Source organism: Passer domesticus, chromosome 20, assembly GCF_036417665.1.
Source record: "Passer domesticus isolate bPasDom1 chromosome 20, bPasDom1.hap1, whole genome shotgun sequence".
In the NCBI taxonomy this organism is placed as follows: domain Eukaryota; kingdom Metazoa; phylum Chordata; class Aves; order Passeriformes; family Passeridae; genus Passer; species Passer domesticus.
Genome location: NC_087493.1, coordinates 10575048 through 10593017, shown reverse-complemented (window position 1 = coordinate 10593017; position 17970 = coordinate 10575048). Strand labels below are relative to the sequence as shown.

The window sequence follows — 17970 nt, the reverse complement described above, 5'->3', positions numbered from 1 at the left end:
GGCCTTGGACACTTCCAGGGATCCAGGGGCAGCTGGGCACAGCTTCTCTGGGCACCCTGTGCCAGGGCCTTACCACCCTCACAGATTTTCTCTTAATCTCTGATGCCAGTCTGTCCTCCCACAGTTTAAAGCCATTGCTCCTTGTCCTGTCACTGCAGACTCTTGCCTAATGTCCCTTTCTAGCTCTCCCACATCCCTGTCAGACTCTAATGTCTCCCCAGATCCTTCTCTTCTCCAGCCTACATGGTTGTGAGAGTGTAGCAGAGCAAACATGGTGGGGCTTTCCCTCCTGACACATCTTCTGGACTGTTGTTTCCCTGCCAGTCCATCTTGTGTCTGGGTGTCTGAAGTGTCCGCTCAGGAGCTGGGGTGGCTCCTTCTGGGAGCACAGAGAAAAAGAGGGGCCCAACAAGAACTTCCTCAGTTCTGCTTTCTGACAGGGCAGGGAAATCAAAGAGCTGCAGACGCAAATGGGCTGGCTGATGCTCTTCCTCACACAGCATGTACACAGCAAAGAGTTTCAGCATGTGATGGCTACAGGGGTGACCATATAGATCATCTCTGTCTTGACCTGAGGCTGCAGGGAAGCAGGTAACACAGTCAGATGTGTAACTGTACCAAAAAGCTCTTGGGTACTGCAGAATGACAAAACAAAGCAAAAATTACTCTAGAATAAAAAGTGTTAAATGTAAGGGCTATTGGTGCCAGCTGACTGTAAATAAAGCAGGTTAGAAGATGTTTTCCTTAGCAGTTTTTGAACTGATGTCCCTCTTTATTGGCAGAACTGGGTGGGTAGTCTGTGTGAAGATTGTCCATTTCATTGTGACCAAAGGATTTATAATGTAGTGGAGTATCTTGTTTCAACACTACTTTGAGCATTATTCATTGCTCAGTATATTTAAAAAAAAAAGGCAATTTATAGTTCCATGCAGGAACAAGGAACTTCTTGCAAGGCTTTCTTTCTTAACATGAAAAGTCCCTTGGAGCAGTACTTTTAATGGATGCCAGGTGCCCAGCAAGCCACTCTGTCACTCTCCTCCTCAGGTGAATGGGGGTGAAAACTACAACAAAAGGGTTGGGATAAGGGCAGGGAGACATCACTCATTATGGTCATGGGCAAAACAGACTCCACTCAGGAAAATGTTTCATCTATTACCCATCAAATCACAGTAGGATAATGAGAAGTAGAACTAAGCCTTAAAACACTGTGATCTATATCTGCATATTCAGTTGTGGGATTAATTTTTAAATTTTTGCATATGGGGTTAATTTTTAAATCTTAAATGTCATTGGCTGTCAGCATCAAGCCTGCTAACTCTCCATTTGTTCTTGCAGTGAATGGCTACTACATCTCTGGGTCCCCAGTGCACCAGCTCGACTCAGGTCACACGAGCCTCCGAAAACCCAGTGGGGACACCCAGGTAAGTTTTGGGAAAAAGCCAAGCAGCAGGATCCAAGAATAAATGGGTTTTTACTTAAGTAGTTTAGGAATCCACCCAGAGCAAGAAGTCAAGAGGTCATGTTCTTTTAGAAACTCTCAGATCAGACAGATTTGTTGTGTGTAGCATAGTTAGTCTTTGTGTCCAGCTTGTAAAACAGTAAAAAAAGAGAAGATCCTTTGGATTTTTTTGTCCTGTCCCTCCTTTCTGAAAAATCCACCAGGCCACTTCAGTCACTATTAGCAACCCTATGAATTTTCCTGCCACTCCAGCCTGAACCCTGGGCCTGTGTCCAGCACAGTCCTCTCTTTGCACTTGCACATCCGCCCATGTCTGTATCTCATTGTATTTTCCTGCAGCTCCAGCTTTCCCTCCCAAAGACAGTATTCACAAAGAATTCATCCAAAGCTTTTTTCTCAATGACTTCATCCACTCTGGCCTGTCCTTTCACAGCCCCTCCTCAGTGCCTCACCCAGCACATCACCCCGAGTTAACCTACAGGATGCTGATCTGTGGACAGTTGGCCTCCCCTGCCTTTGTCCACATTTCCAATAAATGTCTCTGCACTTTTGCTTGCAACACGTCATATCCCTGGGAAATTCTTCCCCACAGGTCTGCAGATGCAGCACGGGGCCCTCTTCCAGCTCCTCCCTGAAACTCTTTGCTCCCTGCCAAAACATCACCATATGACTATGTGACTGCCACAGCTGGTGGATCACACTCCACTTGGGCTGTGCTTCCCCACCCTCTGCCCTTTCCCCCAGTGGTCCCAGACCTGAGTTTTCTGTTTCCTTTCTGTATGAAAGTGCTGAGTCCTTTCACAGTGCTAAATACCCCTGGGGAAATGCGTGGTTGATTGGTGTGCTGCTGCCATGTGGACCTGGCCTGTCGGGTGCTCTCAGTGTCTCTAACATTCTCTGTTTCTTGGGCTAAGTTTTGTGTTGTCTGAAAACTTTCCCACTTTGCCTTGACCCTCTTTTCTCACGTGCTACCTCTTAAATAGTTCCCTTCAGCCTTTCACCTAGGTCCTGGTTTCGATTCATGGCATTTCTCATGATACAGTCCAGCTCTTTGGATTCCCTGTTTCTTCCATGTCAAACATCTTGTACTAACTCCCTGTGCTGCTGTTTCTCTGAGAAATTTGCCTGGGCTGGAGACAGTGAGCACCTAAACTAGGTCAAAAGCATTTTAGAATCTTACGTAGTGCATTACCAGACACCCCTGTCCACACATCTACCGTGACTCTCTCAGAGAACCCAAATAAACTTGCCGTCTGTCAGTGGGAAGCCATTCCCCCTTTTTTCTATCACTCCAGGCCTTTGTCCACAATCTCTCTCCAGCTTTTTGTAGACCAAGCTCAGGACCTGGAAGTTTCCACTGAAGTCTTCCTGGAGCCCTCTCTTCTCCAGGCTCTCTCAGCCTTTCAGTGCTTTGCAGTGCTTTGCTCAGCTGACTCAACCATCATCCTGTCAGAAATCCCTTGCATGGCTTTTCTCATTCCCTTCATCACCTCCATGGTTCTTTCTTTCCACTGCTCCTTTATTACAGGTTTTTCCAAACTGAGCTCCTGGCTTCATCCCTGCTTTGAACCTGCTTTGAATTAGTTCTGGATCCCTAACTGGCTGCTGGTGGCATTAATTCTCAGAACAGCTTGTGTCTACGCCTGCTTGGGAAGCTGCTTTTCCTGGGGGCTTTTGCAGAAGAGTCCTTAGTAAGGAAAGCATCTGACCATAAACCTGTGGTTGCAAGAAGCTGTTCTGCATACCCTCAAAGTCTTTTTGGCCTATCTCTCTCTCTCCTTGTGTGTCTTGGGCCATCCTGAGCTGCTCTGCTTTGACTGCTTCCTTGTGTGTTCCTGGCACGGGCTGTCTCCCACTGTGGAGCAGCTCCTAGGCTTTGGCCAGGATGCTTTCTTGGACCTGGGCAGCAGCCACCATGCAAACAAATGCTGGCAAGATCCCTCCAGCAAGCTCAGCCACATTTCTTGGAAACAGGTCAGGGGGTGGGGGGAAAAGCCACAACTGAGAACAACACGGAACTATGCTGTGCTGGGCACACGGCCAGACCTTGTTTATGGCTTCCTAGAGAGCAGCTAAATGCTGCCCGTTCAAGTTGTCACAACTGCCACCAAGGGGACAGCAGAACAGCCAGGGAACTGCACGTGTGTGGTGCTGGCACCTTGCTGCTGCTGGGTGTCGAGTCCCAGGACGAGCACCAGGTGCCCAAACAGTGGGATTTGGGGTGGGAGTCCCAAATGATGCCAGGAGTAAATTCACGGGCTGCAGAGCAGTCACAGCATCTGAGCTGGCAAGACACAGGACAGGGGGCACTGCCCCCCTGGGGGGACTCTGGGGCACATTTGCGTCCCTGTCCCCGGGGATATGATGCCACCATTCTGCAGACAGGTAGAACTGCCTGACGGCAGAACACGGGACACAGGACAGCATCCATCGCTGTCCTCAGCAGTGGATGTCACCATCCCCGTCTCCGTTCTCGTACTTAGCAAAGTGCTACCCACACCAGGACTGCTGTCCCTGTCCTCAGGGGGGTGTGACACCACCATCCCAGGCGTGGCGGGGCACTCTTCCCACCCCGCCAGCGGGTGCCAATGTCCCCCGGCGCAGCGAGCCTCGGTGCGGCGGGGGCGAGAGAGGCGGAGCAGCCAGCCGGGGCCTCCCGCAGCTCCCCTCCCTCCATCCCTGCCTCCCGGGCCGAGCCGAGCCGAGCCGTGCCATGGGACCCGCCTCTCCCCGCCCCGCGCAGCCATGCTGGGCTCCGAGAGCGGCCGCGATGATGCGCTCCGCTTCCCTCCGCAGAGCCCGGGCTCCCCGGCGGCGCCGCGGCGGCAGAGCAAGGAGAGCAGCCTGACGGTGAGAGCGGGGCCGCGGGGTTCCCTGTGGGCTCCGGGGCTGGGGGACCGCGGGGATTCCGTGTGGGCACCGGGGCTGCGGGGTTCCCTGTGGGCTCCGGGGCTGCGGGGTTCCGTGTGGGCTCCGGGGCTGCGGGATTCCGTGTGGGCTCCGGGCAGTGAGCTGGGGAACCACGGGGATTCCGTGATGGGCACCGGGGCTGGGGGGTCCGTGTGGGCTCCGGGGCTGGGGGACCGCGGGGATTCCGTGTGGGCACCGGGGCTGCGGGATTCCATGTGGGCACCGGGGCTGGGGTGTCCGTGATGGGCACTGGGGCTGCGGGATTCCGTGTGGGCTCCGGGACTGAGGAACCGCCGGGATTCCGTGATGGGCACCGGGGAGTGAGCTGGGTAACTGCGGGAATTCCATGCTGAGCACCGGGGTTGGGGAACCACGGGGATTTTCTGCTGGGCACCGGGCAATGAGCTGAGGGACCACGGGGATTCCGTGATGGGGACCGGGGCTGGAGAACCGCGGGGATCCCGTGCTTGGCACCGGGCAGTGAGCTGGGTAACTGCGGGAATTCCATTATGAGCACCGGGCACCGGGGCTGGAGAACCGCGGGGATTCCGAGCAGTGGGGCTGGGTACCACGGGGATCCCGTGCCGGGCACCCCGTGCCGGAGCATCCTGGCCCCGCGGCGTTGTGCTGTTCAATCGCCGCTGAACCCACGGAGGGTTTGGGATCTCTGTCCCGCGCTGGAGCCCGGGCGCGTTTGTCCGTGGAATAATGGTGATTCCGGGATGAGCAGGAGGAAATGAGGTGCCTGGGACTGTGAACCAGGTGTCCTGAAAAAACTTCCTCATCTGATCATCCCCCTCCACAACAGCGTCTGTACTGGGAGAAGTACTGAACACTTAGAGGAAGACAGAGCAGGATTTTTTTTTCCCAATCTGTATTTGAGGTGTCAAGAAGGTTTCTTGTGCCAGAGTGTCCAATAAAAGATTTCTGATGGAAAGTGTAGGGAAAGGTTTTATATTTCAGTGTGAAGTTAATCTTACTTTTATTCTTTATAATTGAGTATAACTGGCTCAATGATGAGACTTTTTACAAGAACATGTAGTGACAGGACAGGGAACAGTGGTTTAAAATTGAAAGAAAGAAGATTTAGATTAGCTAGTAGGAAGAAATTGTTTCCTGTGAGGGTGGGAGGCCCTGGTACAGGCTGTCCAGAGAAGCTGTGGCTGCCCCTGGATCCCTGGAAGTGTCCAAGGCCAGGCTGGACAGGGCTTGGGACAGTTTGGGATAGTGGAAGGTGTCCCTGCCCATGGCAGAGGGGTGGACAAGACAGGCTTTAATGTTCCTTCCAATCAAAACCATCCTATGATTCTGTGAAGTGAATGGAAATGTTTTCAGTTGTGTGATGTATCTCAGTTTTCAGGCATTAATAACTTTAGTGTGCTTGGTGACCTCATCTGGAACACAATTAGCACTTCAGTGCAGGACAGGTGATTAAAACCAGAAGGGAAATCAAAATAGATGAATGAAAATGGCTAGTAATAGAAAGTTTTATTTAAATGGAAATCAGAAGAAATGAACAGATAAATTAATTTTCAGCAATAAAGGAGAGGCAATTCTTGCAGCTGCAAGTATTGGCAGGGTATCAAGTCCCTGAGAACAAAAGGAATAATTTAATATTATACATCCTTGTTAGTGTTACTATGGGGAGGAGATTGTTGTTTGCATTGTCACATGCAGCCTGCAGATTTATTCATTAGTGGGCTGGGTTGCTGGTGACAGACCAGGGCTCAAAAGAAGCACATAGAAGTGCCTCTGACTGAGATGTGAGTCAGCCACTGCCATGCAGGTACAGTGTTCTGGGGCTGGAGGGGGAAATCTTCAACAGTTTTTGGAAAAAAGCCATATCAATCAGTGATTTTAGTTACAAAAATAGCTTGTTACCAATGTTAGTACTGGAAATTGGTTTATTGAGAGTGTGGTGTGCTTTGAAGCAATTACAAATCTGTACGTTCAGACATTTTTGCAGATGTCTGGGAGAATCAGCTGTTCCAGGGCTGCAGTGGCTGGGGCAGGAGACCTGTCCCAGCCCTTGAATGCAGCTCCTGACTGCTCAGATTGGGGGACTGGGGTAAATCATGGGCTGAACTTCATGTCCAGAGGGACTAGGCATGGTTACACAGGGTGGGGTGCACTGAGCTGCATGAGCACAGGAGGAGGAGAGCTTGTTTTCTGCAGTCCCTGCTGCTCACAGGGCTCAGGCTGTTCTCTGAGGGTGGCTTTCCACATTTGCTGGCCCGTGTGCCATCAGGTAACATCTGCAAAGCAAACTGTGTGTTATGTCAGGGTCACTGGGTGTGCGTTTCTCCAGCAGAAGCCCAAAGCTTTCAAGTAGGATGAATCAGATAGACAAAAATAAGCTAATTTTAACAGCTGTTTGCTCCAAGCCATTGCCTCCATCAAGGCAGCATTGTGAAAAATCTCATAAGGAGTGTAAACTGTAAAACAGTGTGTTTTCACTGTTTCCTAGGAGGTTCTGTGTGCTCAGTGCCACTCAAGCTGACGTGGGGATGTTCTGCTTAGCAGAGCTGCAGGGCATGTCCTTAGCTTGCTGTCAGATGCTTTTCCTTGGTCTGTAGCTGTGCTCAGGCACAGCCTCTTCTTGCAGAGGGGAATTCTGTGATTGACTTCAAGGCTTTTGGTCCAGGAAACCTCCCTTCAAACTGAAATCCTGTGGCACACAAGCTGCAGACATCAGGTGATGTCCAGCCAAGCTGTTGCTGCGTCACTGCCTTCAGCAGAGGAGTGGGAGCATCTTCCTCAGGATGCATCTGCCTCCTCTGCATCCAAGTGGCATTTAGTAGCACAGCTTCTGGAAACCCTGAAGGCAGGGGGTGCTGGAATATTTCCCATCTGTGTGCAACCAACAAGAATAATCTGGTGTTTTCTCTTTGGTCAGAGAATGTTACTGACATGGTCTTCCATCTTTGGAAGAGAAACTCCAGCTGGGAATGTCAGAGGCTGTTATGAAACTGCAGGTGTGTGGTCTGTGCTGGTTTTACAATTAATTTCAAGGTGCACTTGCTGTTTTAAGGCTGGATGGCTTGCTGGCTGATTCCTGAAGTCTCTGGTCTGTGGAAGCTGGAGATATTTACAATAGGTGAGGGGGAGTGAAATGGAGAATGTACAGGGGGATTTCACCTGAGGAACAGAGCTGTGTCTTACTTGGAAGAGCAGGAAAGCTGCCTGATTATAGGGTGTTTCTGAGTGTGGGTTTCTTTCTTAAAACTTCTCTAGTGCCTTGTTAGGATAGTGCAGGACCTGGAAAACACTGGTGTTTGGATTGCTTGTGCTGGCCACATCAATGAACACATGCAGATGGGAAGATGGGCAGCCTGTGCACAGGAACTTGGGATTTCCTGCTGCTGTGCTCTGTGTCTGTGACACACCCAGGGTTGTGATGAGCACAGCATGAGGCTGCACAGTTCCCCCCTCTGCCTGGGGCTGACTTTGGTAGATACTGTCAGAGAAGCCCTGGTTGGGCAGGGGCCTGAATAATCTCTGAACCTTTCTACAGATAGACCAAGTAAAGAGATCTCCTCCATGCTTTTGGCAGAATCTCTCCTTTGAAAGAAGGAATCAATGGATTTGTTAGCAGTGAGGACTTGAATTGTCTGTTCTTCCCTTCTGTGGTACCATAGCTGCAGCATCACCCCACCAGAGCTAAAACCCAGGGCAAACTCATGGTGTTGAAGCTGCCAGACATAGCCTAGGCATTTCTGGGCTTCCCTGTCTGGGGAGAGTTCAGGCTGCCCAAGCTCTTCTGAGATCTTCTCCAGCCTTTGCATTTGGCTTTTTTTACCCAAAGAGTTCCATTTGCCATATGAACTCAGTGTTGGATGTTGTACTTTCTGGGTCTCAACTGAAATTGTAAAGAAGACACTGAAGTGAGGCAATCGGGCACATCTCTTCTGTGTTTGAGATGCTGAGAATGTGTAGAAATCAAAAAAATAATGTGCATTTTTAAGTTGAAGAGATAAGCAAAAATGTTGCCCTGTTTTAGTTACGTGAGTGTGGCACAGTAAGTTCTCCTGCTCTCTGTTCATTTATTTATGTTGTATCTGATGTAATAAACATGTAGTTGATTATCTAAGCTTTGACCAAATTATTCTTGTTTTATTCCTGTTGCTTGGCAATGTCTCATTTACTGGTGAGTGACTTCAAAGCCTGTAGAGACTCTGAAATCCAAGAGATTAATGTGCATGTCCAGCCCAACAAAGTTTGTTGTTCCTGTGCAAATCCTGTGCATTCACCTGGCTCCCTGGGTCTGTTGCTCTTCTGTCACCCTTTTGTGTCTCAGACATAATTAAGACTCATCTACAACATAAACAGCTCATTTTGTCATTATTGCCAGTGTACTCGTGGGAAACAGGAGCTGGAATATTCAGCTGTTCAGAGTATAATTGCATTTGCTCATGATCAGTACACAGGCAAAAGTATTTTAATCCACTGAGTTTGGCACACAACTTGTCAAGAGAAATGCATTTGTGCTGCTTCTCTGATGCCCTCTGTGTGTGTCCTCCACCAAGCTTTGTTTGTCACCATGTTTTTTTTCCTTCTCTGACTCGAAACCTTCTGCTCTCTTTAATCCAGTGGCTCCCAGACAGGTTTTCTGGTGCCACTCCTGGCCAGTGGCAGCTGGAAAGACAAGCTGCTGTTCTCTGGCAGGTTTGCTCAGCTTTTCCTTGGGGTTTTGCCCTGCTGCTGTCTTGTTATTAATTTTGCTTTGTTGCAAGCTGACAACAGCCATTATTTTGACAAAGAGGCTGCATAAGAACTTAATATCATGGTGAGGCTGATTATCACCTCAGCTGTCCCAGTGGAGCTTGTGGGAATGCAATGCAGGTCATCACACCTTGTTTTCTCTTCATGTTCTGTGATTCCATCATTATCTGAGAGACATGTTTTAATTTGTTTTGTTTCTTCCTGGCAATTACAGCTGTAATAATCACCTTCTGCAAGCTTTTGTTAGGCCTTGCTGGCAAGTCAGCATTATTAAAATATCCACAGTGCCACGGGTCTGGATTTGGAGCTTGCATGGAGCCTAGACAGCTCCCAGGGATGTGAGCAAAGTGTGGTGTCTCAAAATTAGTGAGGGCAGTGCTCCTTGGCATGGAGGGAATGTCATTGTCCGTGGGACTGGTGGAGCTCTCAAACATGGGGACATCATCACGAGGTGCTTTGGCTGTCCTCACATCCCTCAGCTCATCAGTGGGAACCAAGCTGGTGAAGCAAAGTGGGGTTTTTTTCAGCTCTCCTTGCTTTTAGAGGCAAGAAAAGGAGCATTTCAGAGGGAGGATTGGGAGGGGGGAATGCCACGCTGTCATGCCACTGCTGCTCAGTGCCAGCCTGGTGTTCCCCTCCTGCTGGGAAATCCTGAGAGCTTTTAGAAATAATGAGAAATACCAATCCAAGAGCTCTTGTTTAAGTATAAATAATCTGGGGTAATGAAAGGAAAGAAAGATCACAGGATTACCTATGTAGTCATATAGAGTTTTTAGTAGTATTTCTAGAGTTTAGAACATTTTCATGCCCCCTGGTGGGACTTAGTGTAGAAAGATGTGAGTTCTGTTTACTATAACACCTTTTTTTTTTGTTTTATTTTGTTTTTAAGATTGTAACATTTCTGTATTTTTGATTTTTTAAATTCTGGCACCAGTTCCCTTTTAAAAGTGATACTAGACCCAAATGGCTTCACGACTCTTTCCAGACAATTCAGCATCATTTCCAGACAATTCAGTCTTTGGAGATGAGAAGAATATTTTGATTTATTCCTAAAACTTTGAGAAACACTTGAACTAACCCTGCTTTCATCACCTGCTGATGTGCACACTCACTGTTCCACTTCCTGCTGCATTCCTGGAGTTCTGTCCACTGCAGTGAGACTGTCACCAGTCCAGCCCTGGCATTTCCAGTGACTCTGTGGTTATTGCTTCAGGACATTGAGACTCACTGTCACATCTCTAATCAGCAGCTTCCAACTGACACAGATTCAGTTTTTGTGGAACAGGCACTGCCTTTAGCAGGGAGTGGGAATTTCCCATACTGTTTCTCTTTGCAGATTTTTAAGGTGCAGGATACAACTCCTGTGCCCTCCACTGCAGATCACCTCCCTGTCCTGGTGTGGCAGTGCCACATACAATGATCCAACTCAGGATATTCTGTTTCTATGGTTCTGTGATTCTGTTAAAGGCTGTAGAACACACTTGGGAGGTGCAGTTGGTCACAGCATGGCCATCCTGCTCTGAGCTGAGCTGATGCATGACTCTCCTGCTGGGGAACACAAGGGAGCAGGGAGGGTATTTGCAGTGCTGTCTGTGCTGGGGACCCTGTGGCCAGTGGAGGTACTGGCTCTGACTGGACATCCTGGCTCTGGTTGGAGGTGCTGGCACTGTCTGGACATTGTTCCTCTGGCTGGAGAGGCTGGTTGGAGGTGCAGGGTCACCAGTGCATGGCCACTGCCTGCAAAGCCCAGATTTCTGCCCTGCACATCAGTTTGGAGCCTGGTGGGAGCTGGAAAGCAAAACATATGGTTTAGGATCTAGTTGAGGTGACAGCCAAAGACACCAGAGGTTCAGGGTCCTCAGCCCTCTCTGGGCAGGGTGATTTACGTGGAGCAAGCTCCTGCACTGTTTCAGGAGAGCTGCTGAACCTCCAGCCCGGGCAGAGGCAGCAGAAGCAGTGTGGGTTTGTAGGAGCAGTTGTATCAGCTGAAGGGTTTGTCTGCTCTGCTCTGCTCTGGCGTGGTGGGTTTGTGCTGTGTCAGCACCCACGTCCTCTCTGATCCTCTCTGAACAGCCCAAAGGCAGATTCACTGCGTGCCTTTGGGTCTGCCTGTGCAGCTGTGCTAACCCTGCCCACAGATTTGTGTGGGTTTCCTGTGAGAGTTAACTGATCCAAAACAAACCCCCACCCCCATACAGTTACATCTGTGACGTCCCATCCCCAATATCTGCTGATCCCTTGATTGGTACTCAAGTGCTCTTCGTGTTTCCATGACCCTGAGAGGGGCTGATTTTAGGGTAGCTGCCCAGCAGGGATTTGGGGTGAGCGTTACAAACTGGCAGTGAGCTCTGACTCTGGCTGGTGCTTGCTCTGGAAGGCTCAGCTGTGTCCAGGGTTGTTCTGCAGTAGCTGTGGCGCTCATTGCCTTCACTGTGCTGTTACCAGGCTGCAGTGTTCCACTGGGATAACTTAATGAGTGCTTGGGTTTTTTTAATGCTGTTGTTTAATGAGCGTGTGATGAGTCCTGTCTGACAGATCACTGTGAGCACTGAAGGTTCACTGACTCCAGAGAGCATCACTTCCATCTGAAAAAGTCTTAGAGATAGATTGAAGGGCTGTGCACTGAAAAAATAATTCGTTTTTCTTTCATCCTGTGGGAGACTGGCACAGCCAAGGGTGTTTTGCACTGACAGTGCCTGCAGTGCTCTCTGGTGCTCACTGTGTTTCTGTGCTCAGGGTGTTTCACATCAGGGTTTTCACCACAGTTGTCAGGGATCTGGGAGATCTCCCTGCGTGGTGCTTTCCAAATCCAGCAGGTTTTCCTCATGTGAAATGGGTAGTTTATTTCCCTCTGAGCCAACACTCCTGTCTGCAGAGAGTAGCATTCTGGGAATACTTAGCTGCTGTTTCCATGCAACAACCAGTTTTTCTTCCCTGGCATGCATTCACTGCAGATTTTCTGATGGATATAACTTTTTATTTACGTATTTCTCATTAACAGCTACATTTCATTACTGTCTAACTCTCCTTTTTTTGGCTTTGTTTTTTTTTTTTTTTTTTTTAACAGATCAACTGTGTGACTTTCCCCCACCCTGACGTAATGCCAGAGCAGCAGTTGCTGAAACCTTCAGAGTGGAGCTACTGTGATTATTTCTGGGTAAGTGGGCAGCCAGCCACATGCCACATGCAGCTCCAGAGCTTCCAAGAAAGTGGAATAAACAGCTTGATTTGTGGTACAAGGTAAAGGAGAATTTGGGCTGAGATGCAATGTGTTCAGGGAGTACCAGGGAGACTGGGGATGCCAGTGGAGATCTCCTGGAAACATCTGACCAGTCTGAGATGTGGCTGATCATCAGAGAAAGAAAGGCAAGGGCAGTTCACAGGAGATGGATTTGCTCAGGAAATAGGGAGGATGTAGGAGAAGCCACATATCTCAAAATACCACAGGCAAAAGGGCAGTGCAGGAGGAAGGGAATAGAATCACAGAATTCCAGACTGGTTTGGGTTGGAAGGGATCTTAAAGGAAGGGATATTAAAGCCCACCCTGTTCCACTCCCTGCCATGGGCAGGGGCACTTTCCACTGTCCCAGGCTGCTCCAAGCTCCATCCAGCCTGGCCTTGGGCACTGCCAGGGATCCAGAGGCAGGCACAGCTGCTCTGGGGCCTGCCCACCCTCACAGGGTGGATATTCCTTCCCAATATCCCATCCATCCCTTGTCCCCAGTCCCTCTTCAGCCCTCCTGGAGCCCCTTTAGGCCCTGGAAGGAGCTCTGAGCTCTCCCCAGAGCTGAGCTCTTCTCCAGGCTGAGCAGCCCCAACTTTCTCAGCCTGTCCCCAGAGTAGATGTGTTCCAGCTTAGTGGCCTCCACTGGACTCACTCCAGCAGATCCCCAGATCCATGGATAGCAAGGTGGCTGGCAGGGAATATGATTCCAGTGGTTCTCAGAGCATGAGAGCCACGGCTACACAAGGAAGCAGGGGGTGCCCCTTCTAAAGCAAGCAGATAGTTAAAAACCCTTTGTTAAATTGTACAGCTCCCTCCACAGGGTGTTCCAGAGGTCAGATAATGAATGCATTCTTTGTAGGGTGAGGTTTGTGAAGGACAGGCCAATTTAAAGCTTGAGTAGTTTTAATGCAGCCTGGAGCATCCAGAGTCTGGTTCTGTGTGTGCCCCCTTGTGCTCAGGTCTGTTTTCAGGCTCCTGAGTCACATGAAAATGATGCAGTAGTCCTTGGAGTGTGGAGCTGATAGAAAATGGTCTTCCAGTGGAAAACTTTCCTTCCACCTGAATATTTTTCTGGGCATTGAGGGGAAAACCACAATGGAATCAACAAATACTACAAAATAAATCAGCAATGAAGCTTCTAGGAATATGATGTGTGTTTTCAGTTACTAGTGATTGAAGTGTTTCTCTTTCAAAAAAAAGTGTCAGTGTTGGAGGTGCAGCAGCATGTCCCCTTGTGCTTGCTCAGTGCTGATGGCAGGCCATTGCTAAAATACACTGGCATATTTGAAAATGGTCACATTACCACAAAATTTCTTCAGTTTCTTCCAGTCTTCTGATCCCAGTGGGCTGCAAATCATTAATGGTGTACAGACATTTATTTGCACGTGTCTCACAAAAGTTCCTGCCCTGTTTGTTCCTCCCTATTCAGGCTCAGCCAGTGCTTGGTTCCATGGGTTGGTCACATCTTGATTTCAGTGAAACTCTACTTACAGCTCCTTATTTCTTCATCCTCCCATAACCCTGCTTGCAGGAATTTCCTCTTTGGCCTTGTCATGGTCTGCCCACAGCTCATCTCCTCCTTCCATCATCTCCAGTTCTCCCACTGTCTCAGCCTGCTGGTGCCTGGCAGGGCATCCTGCCAGTCTCCTGCTTTGATTAGTGTGGCATTTCCCTCTGGCTGCTTGTGCAGCACGTGGGGGATCAGAGCAAAACCTGCAGCACTGAGGCAAATGTTCTCTGAGAATTTGGTTGTTGGGAGAGGGTAAGAAATTAAATAGGGAAGCAGAGAGAAAACTGTGTTGGTTTTTGAAGCCAGTGGAGCAAGGGGCTGTGTGAGAAACAGGCAGTGAGGACTGGGGTGTGTGGTGGCAATCTGTGGGACAAGTTTGCCTGGTTTGACAGCAGATCCCTGCAGGCTGGCTCTGTTTCCCTTAGTACAGCTCACAGTTGAGCTTGGCAGGCTGCTAAAGGTGTTTTAGGGCTGTGTCCCCCTGGAGGGAGCAGCCCTGTCCTCCCCTCTGCCCCAGGAGTGTTCCCTTGTTCCAGGGCTCCTGCTTTTGGCAGGCTGAGCCCTTGGGGCTCACACTTACCCAGCTGTGAAGGGTGGTGGGCAGCAATGCCAGCAGGGATGCTGCTCTGCCCCCACAGCATCCTTTGCTGGCCAAAGATAATTGTAAAACTTCCATTTTTAAATTTAAAAAAAATTTAAAAGGAGTAAGAGGAGCAGGAGAGTGTTGGACTATTTCTTTGAGAGGGTCTGAGGTGCTGTAGCCACCAGCTGCTCTCAGGGAAGGGTTCCTCAGGCACCACTGCTGGGAGCCACATCTCTGGGTTTGGCCTCCAAAGCTTTTTGCTGAACTTCCTTTTATTTCTTTCAGGCAGATAAGAAGGACTCACAAGGGAACAACACAGTGTCAGGATTTGAAATTCTTCTTCAAAAGCAACTTAAAGGGAAACAAATGCAGAAAGAAATGGCAGAGTTTGTTCGAGAAAGGTAATTATTTGTTTCTCCATCTCACCTTTTTTTCTTGCTAGGGATGTGGGGAAATGCATAAGTGTCACAGGCAATAATGGTGAGCAGTTACATTCACATGAGGTTTCTGCAGCCTTTGACATCAGAGAATCCAAGAGGCAGTTACAGTGTGACCAGAGGTAGAAGAAAAAACCACCTGAAACATTAAAAAAGGAATTGAGAAATAGAAATGCTAAGGGAGAGGATGGGAAGGCAAGCAGAATTACGATAGCAAGGAAAAAGAGGGGGAAGCTGCTTCAAAGGAAGTAATATATAATGAAATTTGACAGAAATAAAAGCAGGATGAGAAGCCTGAGAGGAAAAGAAAAGCTATATTATCTGATGCTTCTCCCTGTGTTTTGCTGCTCTGGAATGTGGCAGGTGCATCTTTGATTGGTTCCATTGTTTTTACTTAATGACCAATCCCAGTCCAGCTGTGTCGGACTCTCTGGTCTGTCACGGGTTTTTATTATTCATTCTTTTCTAGATTTCTGATGTATCCTTTCTCTCTGTAGTTTAGTGTAGTTTTAGCATAGCATTTTTAATATAATATAATAATTCAGCCTTCTAAGAAATATGGAGTCAGATTCATCTCTTCCCTCATCCTGGGACCCTTGCAAACATCACCAACACACTTCAGCCCCCCAAATCTCATTTGGGTTTTTCCTGGGTCGCTGCACTCCTTCATTTTTGCCTCAAGGATGTGCAGCCTCACATTTCACAGCAGACTGAACCACGTGCTCCTGGTTTTGCAGACAGCCCGTGCTGCACAGCAGAAACACTCTGTCCTTGTTACTTGCTCTCCAGAACTGTAGCTTCTTCAGCTAATTTTGTCTCACATGCCGTCCTGCATATAGCCCTGCTCTTGCCTCTGCATTTTTAGCATATGGGGGGAGAAGACGGCTCATCAAACTGGTGCTGCCAAGCCCTGGAGACTGAAAGGAAAATTCCTGTGGCAAAATCTGTTAAAATGCAGAGAATTTCTTCAAATTATGTGTGTGGGTTTCTGCCTTAAAGCTTACTTACTGCTGTCTTTTTATTTTCTCTGTGTGTGTATGTGAGTGTAGGATAAAGATTGAGGAGGAATATGCTAAGAACCTGTCCAAACTGTCTCAGAATTCCTTGGCTGCTCAGGAAGAAGGGTAAGTGTGTCTCTGAGACTTTCACAGAAGACGAATTTTAATATAAAAGGCATTTCTCCCACGCAGGTACAAGTAATTTTCCCCAGCTCTCTCCCTCTGAGTACAGGTTTATTTAGATTAGCACCCTGGGCATGTTGGGGAAGATGGAATTGCTTCAGAATTGTTTGTTTGGGATTTTTTTTTTACGTTGTTAGTGAGAAGTTTTTTAGGAATACATGTATAAAATGTTGCCTTTCCAGTCAGGTTTATATGCTGTCCTTGTTGTAGCCAGGACTGCTTCCTTCCAGGATTAGCATGTATGTGTACTAAACTACTTTGAAAATGGAAGAATATATAGAATATAGATAGAGATAGAGATAGAGATAGAGATAGAGATAGAGATAGATATAGATATAGATATAGATATAGATATAGATACTACTGAGAGTAGCTGTGTAAGGTCACTGCTGGTACAATCAGAGCAGCACAGACAAGAGGGAGGATAAAGCAGTCTCTTCTCATCAGGGTTCTGGCCCTTCACAAAAAGCAGTAGACTGCTGCTTATTTCCAACATTTTCACACTTGGGAAGTTATTAAGAAGACATTAGGCAGTGCAGTTCAGCCTGAATTGCAGTTCTTCAGGATTAATGCAAAGGCACCGCTCCTGAAGGATCAGAACTTGGTGGCTCTGTCTGTTTCACCACAAACCCTCTGAGCACTGAAGGCCAAAGCTGGAGATGACTGTCCTCACCTTTGGCACAGTGTGTTCCTGCCAGCACTGAAGCTGCACGAGGTGTTTTGCTCATCTTCCAGGAGGCAAGGACAGAAATTGCAAGAGGATAACTGGGCTGTTGCTGCCCTGAGCACCTACAGTGGCAAAGTTTTTTGTCCTCCTCTCTCCTTGGGGCTGGATGCTCAGCTGATCCTAGCAAAGCTAAACCCACTTTCTTCCACATCTTCCTTCCACTTGCTCCTTCCCCCAATGGGAAAAGGAGGGAATGACTGAAGAAATGAAAGGGAAGGAAACAAAGTAGGTGAAAAGAGAGGGAATGAGCACTCAAGCCTAAGAAATGTTGAAGTAGGGAGCTGGAGAGGACGTGGTGCAGTGCATGGAGCTGAGAGCACTGTCCAGTGCTGCTCTCCCTGGATCAGGTAACAGGGGTAGTGGCAGTGGGAGAGGACCTCAGGGAAGGAGGAATATTGGCAGCACTTCTGTAGGTGTATCTAAGTTGTTTAGCTTATAAACACCATATTTGAGGACTCGAGGCCTTGCAGCAGCATCAGAGGTGACAGATCATTAGTTGGAGATTGCAGGTGACAGGTGATTTTTCAGGCTATCAGGAACAGTCAAATCTCATTATCCTTGAAAAGGGGATGGGAAAGAGACAGAAGGAGCCAGGAACTGTAAATCGCTCAGCTTTATTCAACCTTTGCAAAGTGGTGGAATAAACCATCAAACTTCCACTTAGGGGGAAAATAAGATGATGAGCAATTGTTGTATATGCATAGAGAGCCATGCCAAGCCAACCTAAATTCCTTCAGTGATAGAGTAAGAGAGTAGGTCAAGCATCACAGCTCTTAATTTAGTATTGCTTTTTGTGATGGGAGATTCTCGTAGGCAGACAAGAGGAATGGTGGCCTAAATAAAGCTTTATGTGCAAAAAACTAGGTAGGAAAAACCAACTGCTTAGAGAAACTAAACTGCAGAAAGTAGCTGTGGAATGAGACCCCAAAGGGTTTGTCCTAAGTCCAGGGGGTTTTAAAATGTTTTTGTAATGAACAACCTATGATAGAAGAAATTATGGAATTACCATATTCAGAGATGTGACAGAGCTAGGAGGGCTACTATGTGTAATTTGAAGAAAAGGTTGCAATTCAGAATTCTTGTGTTAAAATTGAGAAATTAACTGAAAAAAAATAAGATGCATGTTAATGAGGACAAAGCAGCGGGTTTTATACTTTCACAGGATGTGAGAGATACAGTTACATAACAGTTTGTGGGAGAAGGATCTGGCTATAG

General features: G+C 48.1%; 1 protein-coding gene across 3 annotated transcripts in view; it reads left to right on the top strand.

Annotated features, from left to right (window-relative positions):
- GAS7 (growth arrest specific 7) overlaps positions 1-17970 on the top strand; it is a 71627-nt gene that overhangs the window by 38081 nt on the left and 15576 nt on the right. For all 3 annotated transcript variants that reach the window (XM_064395611.1, XM_064395610.1, XM_064395612.1), the window contains 5 exons: positions 1336-1421; positions 4256-4309; positions 12159-12248; positions 14696-14811; positions 15897-15971. In XM_064395611.1, coding sequence (XP_064251681.1) covers positions 1336-1421; positions 4256-4309; positions 12159-12248; positions 14696-14811; positions 15897-15971 — 421 coding nt within the window. The remainder of the gene's footprint in view (positions 1-1335; positions 1422-4255; positions 4310-12158; positions 12249-14695; positions 14812-15896; positions 15972-17970) is intronic.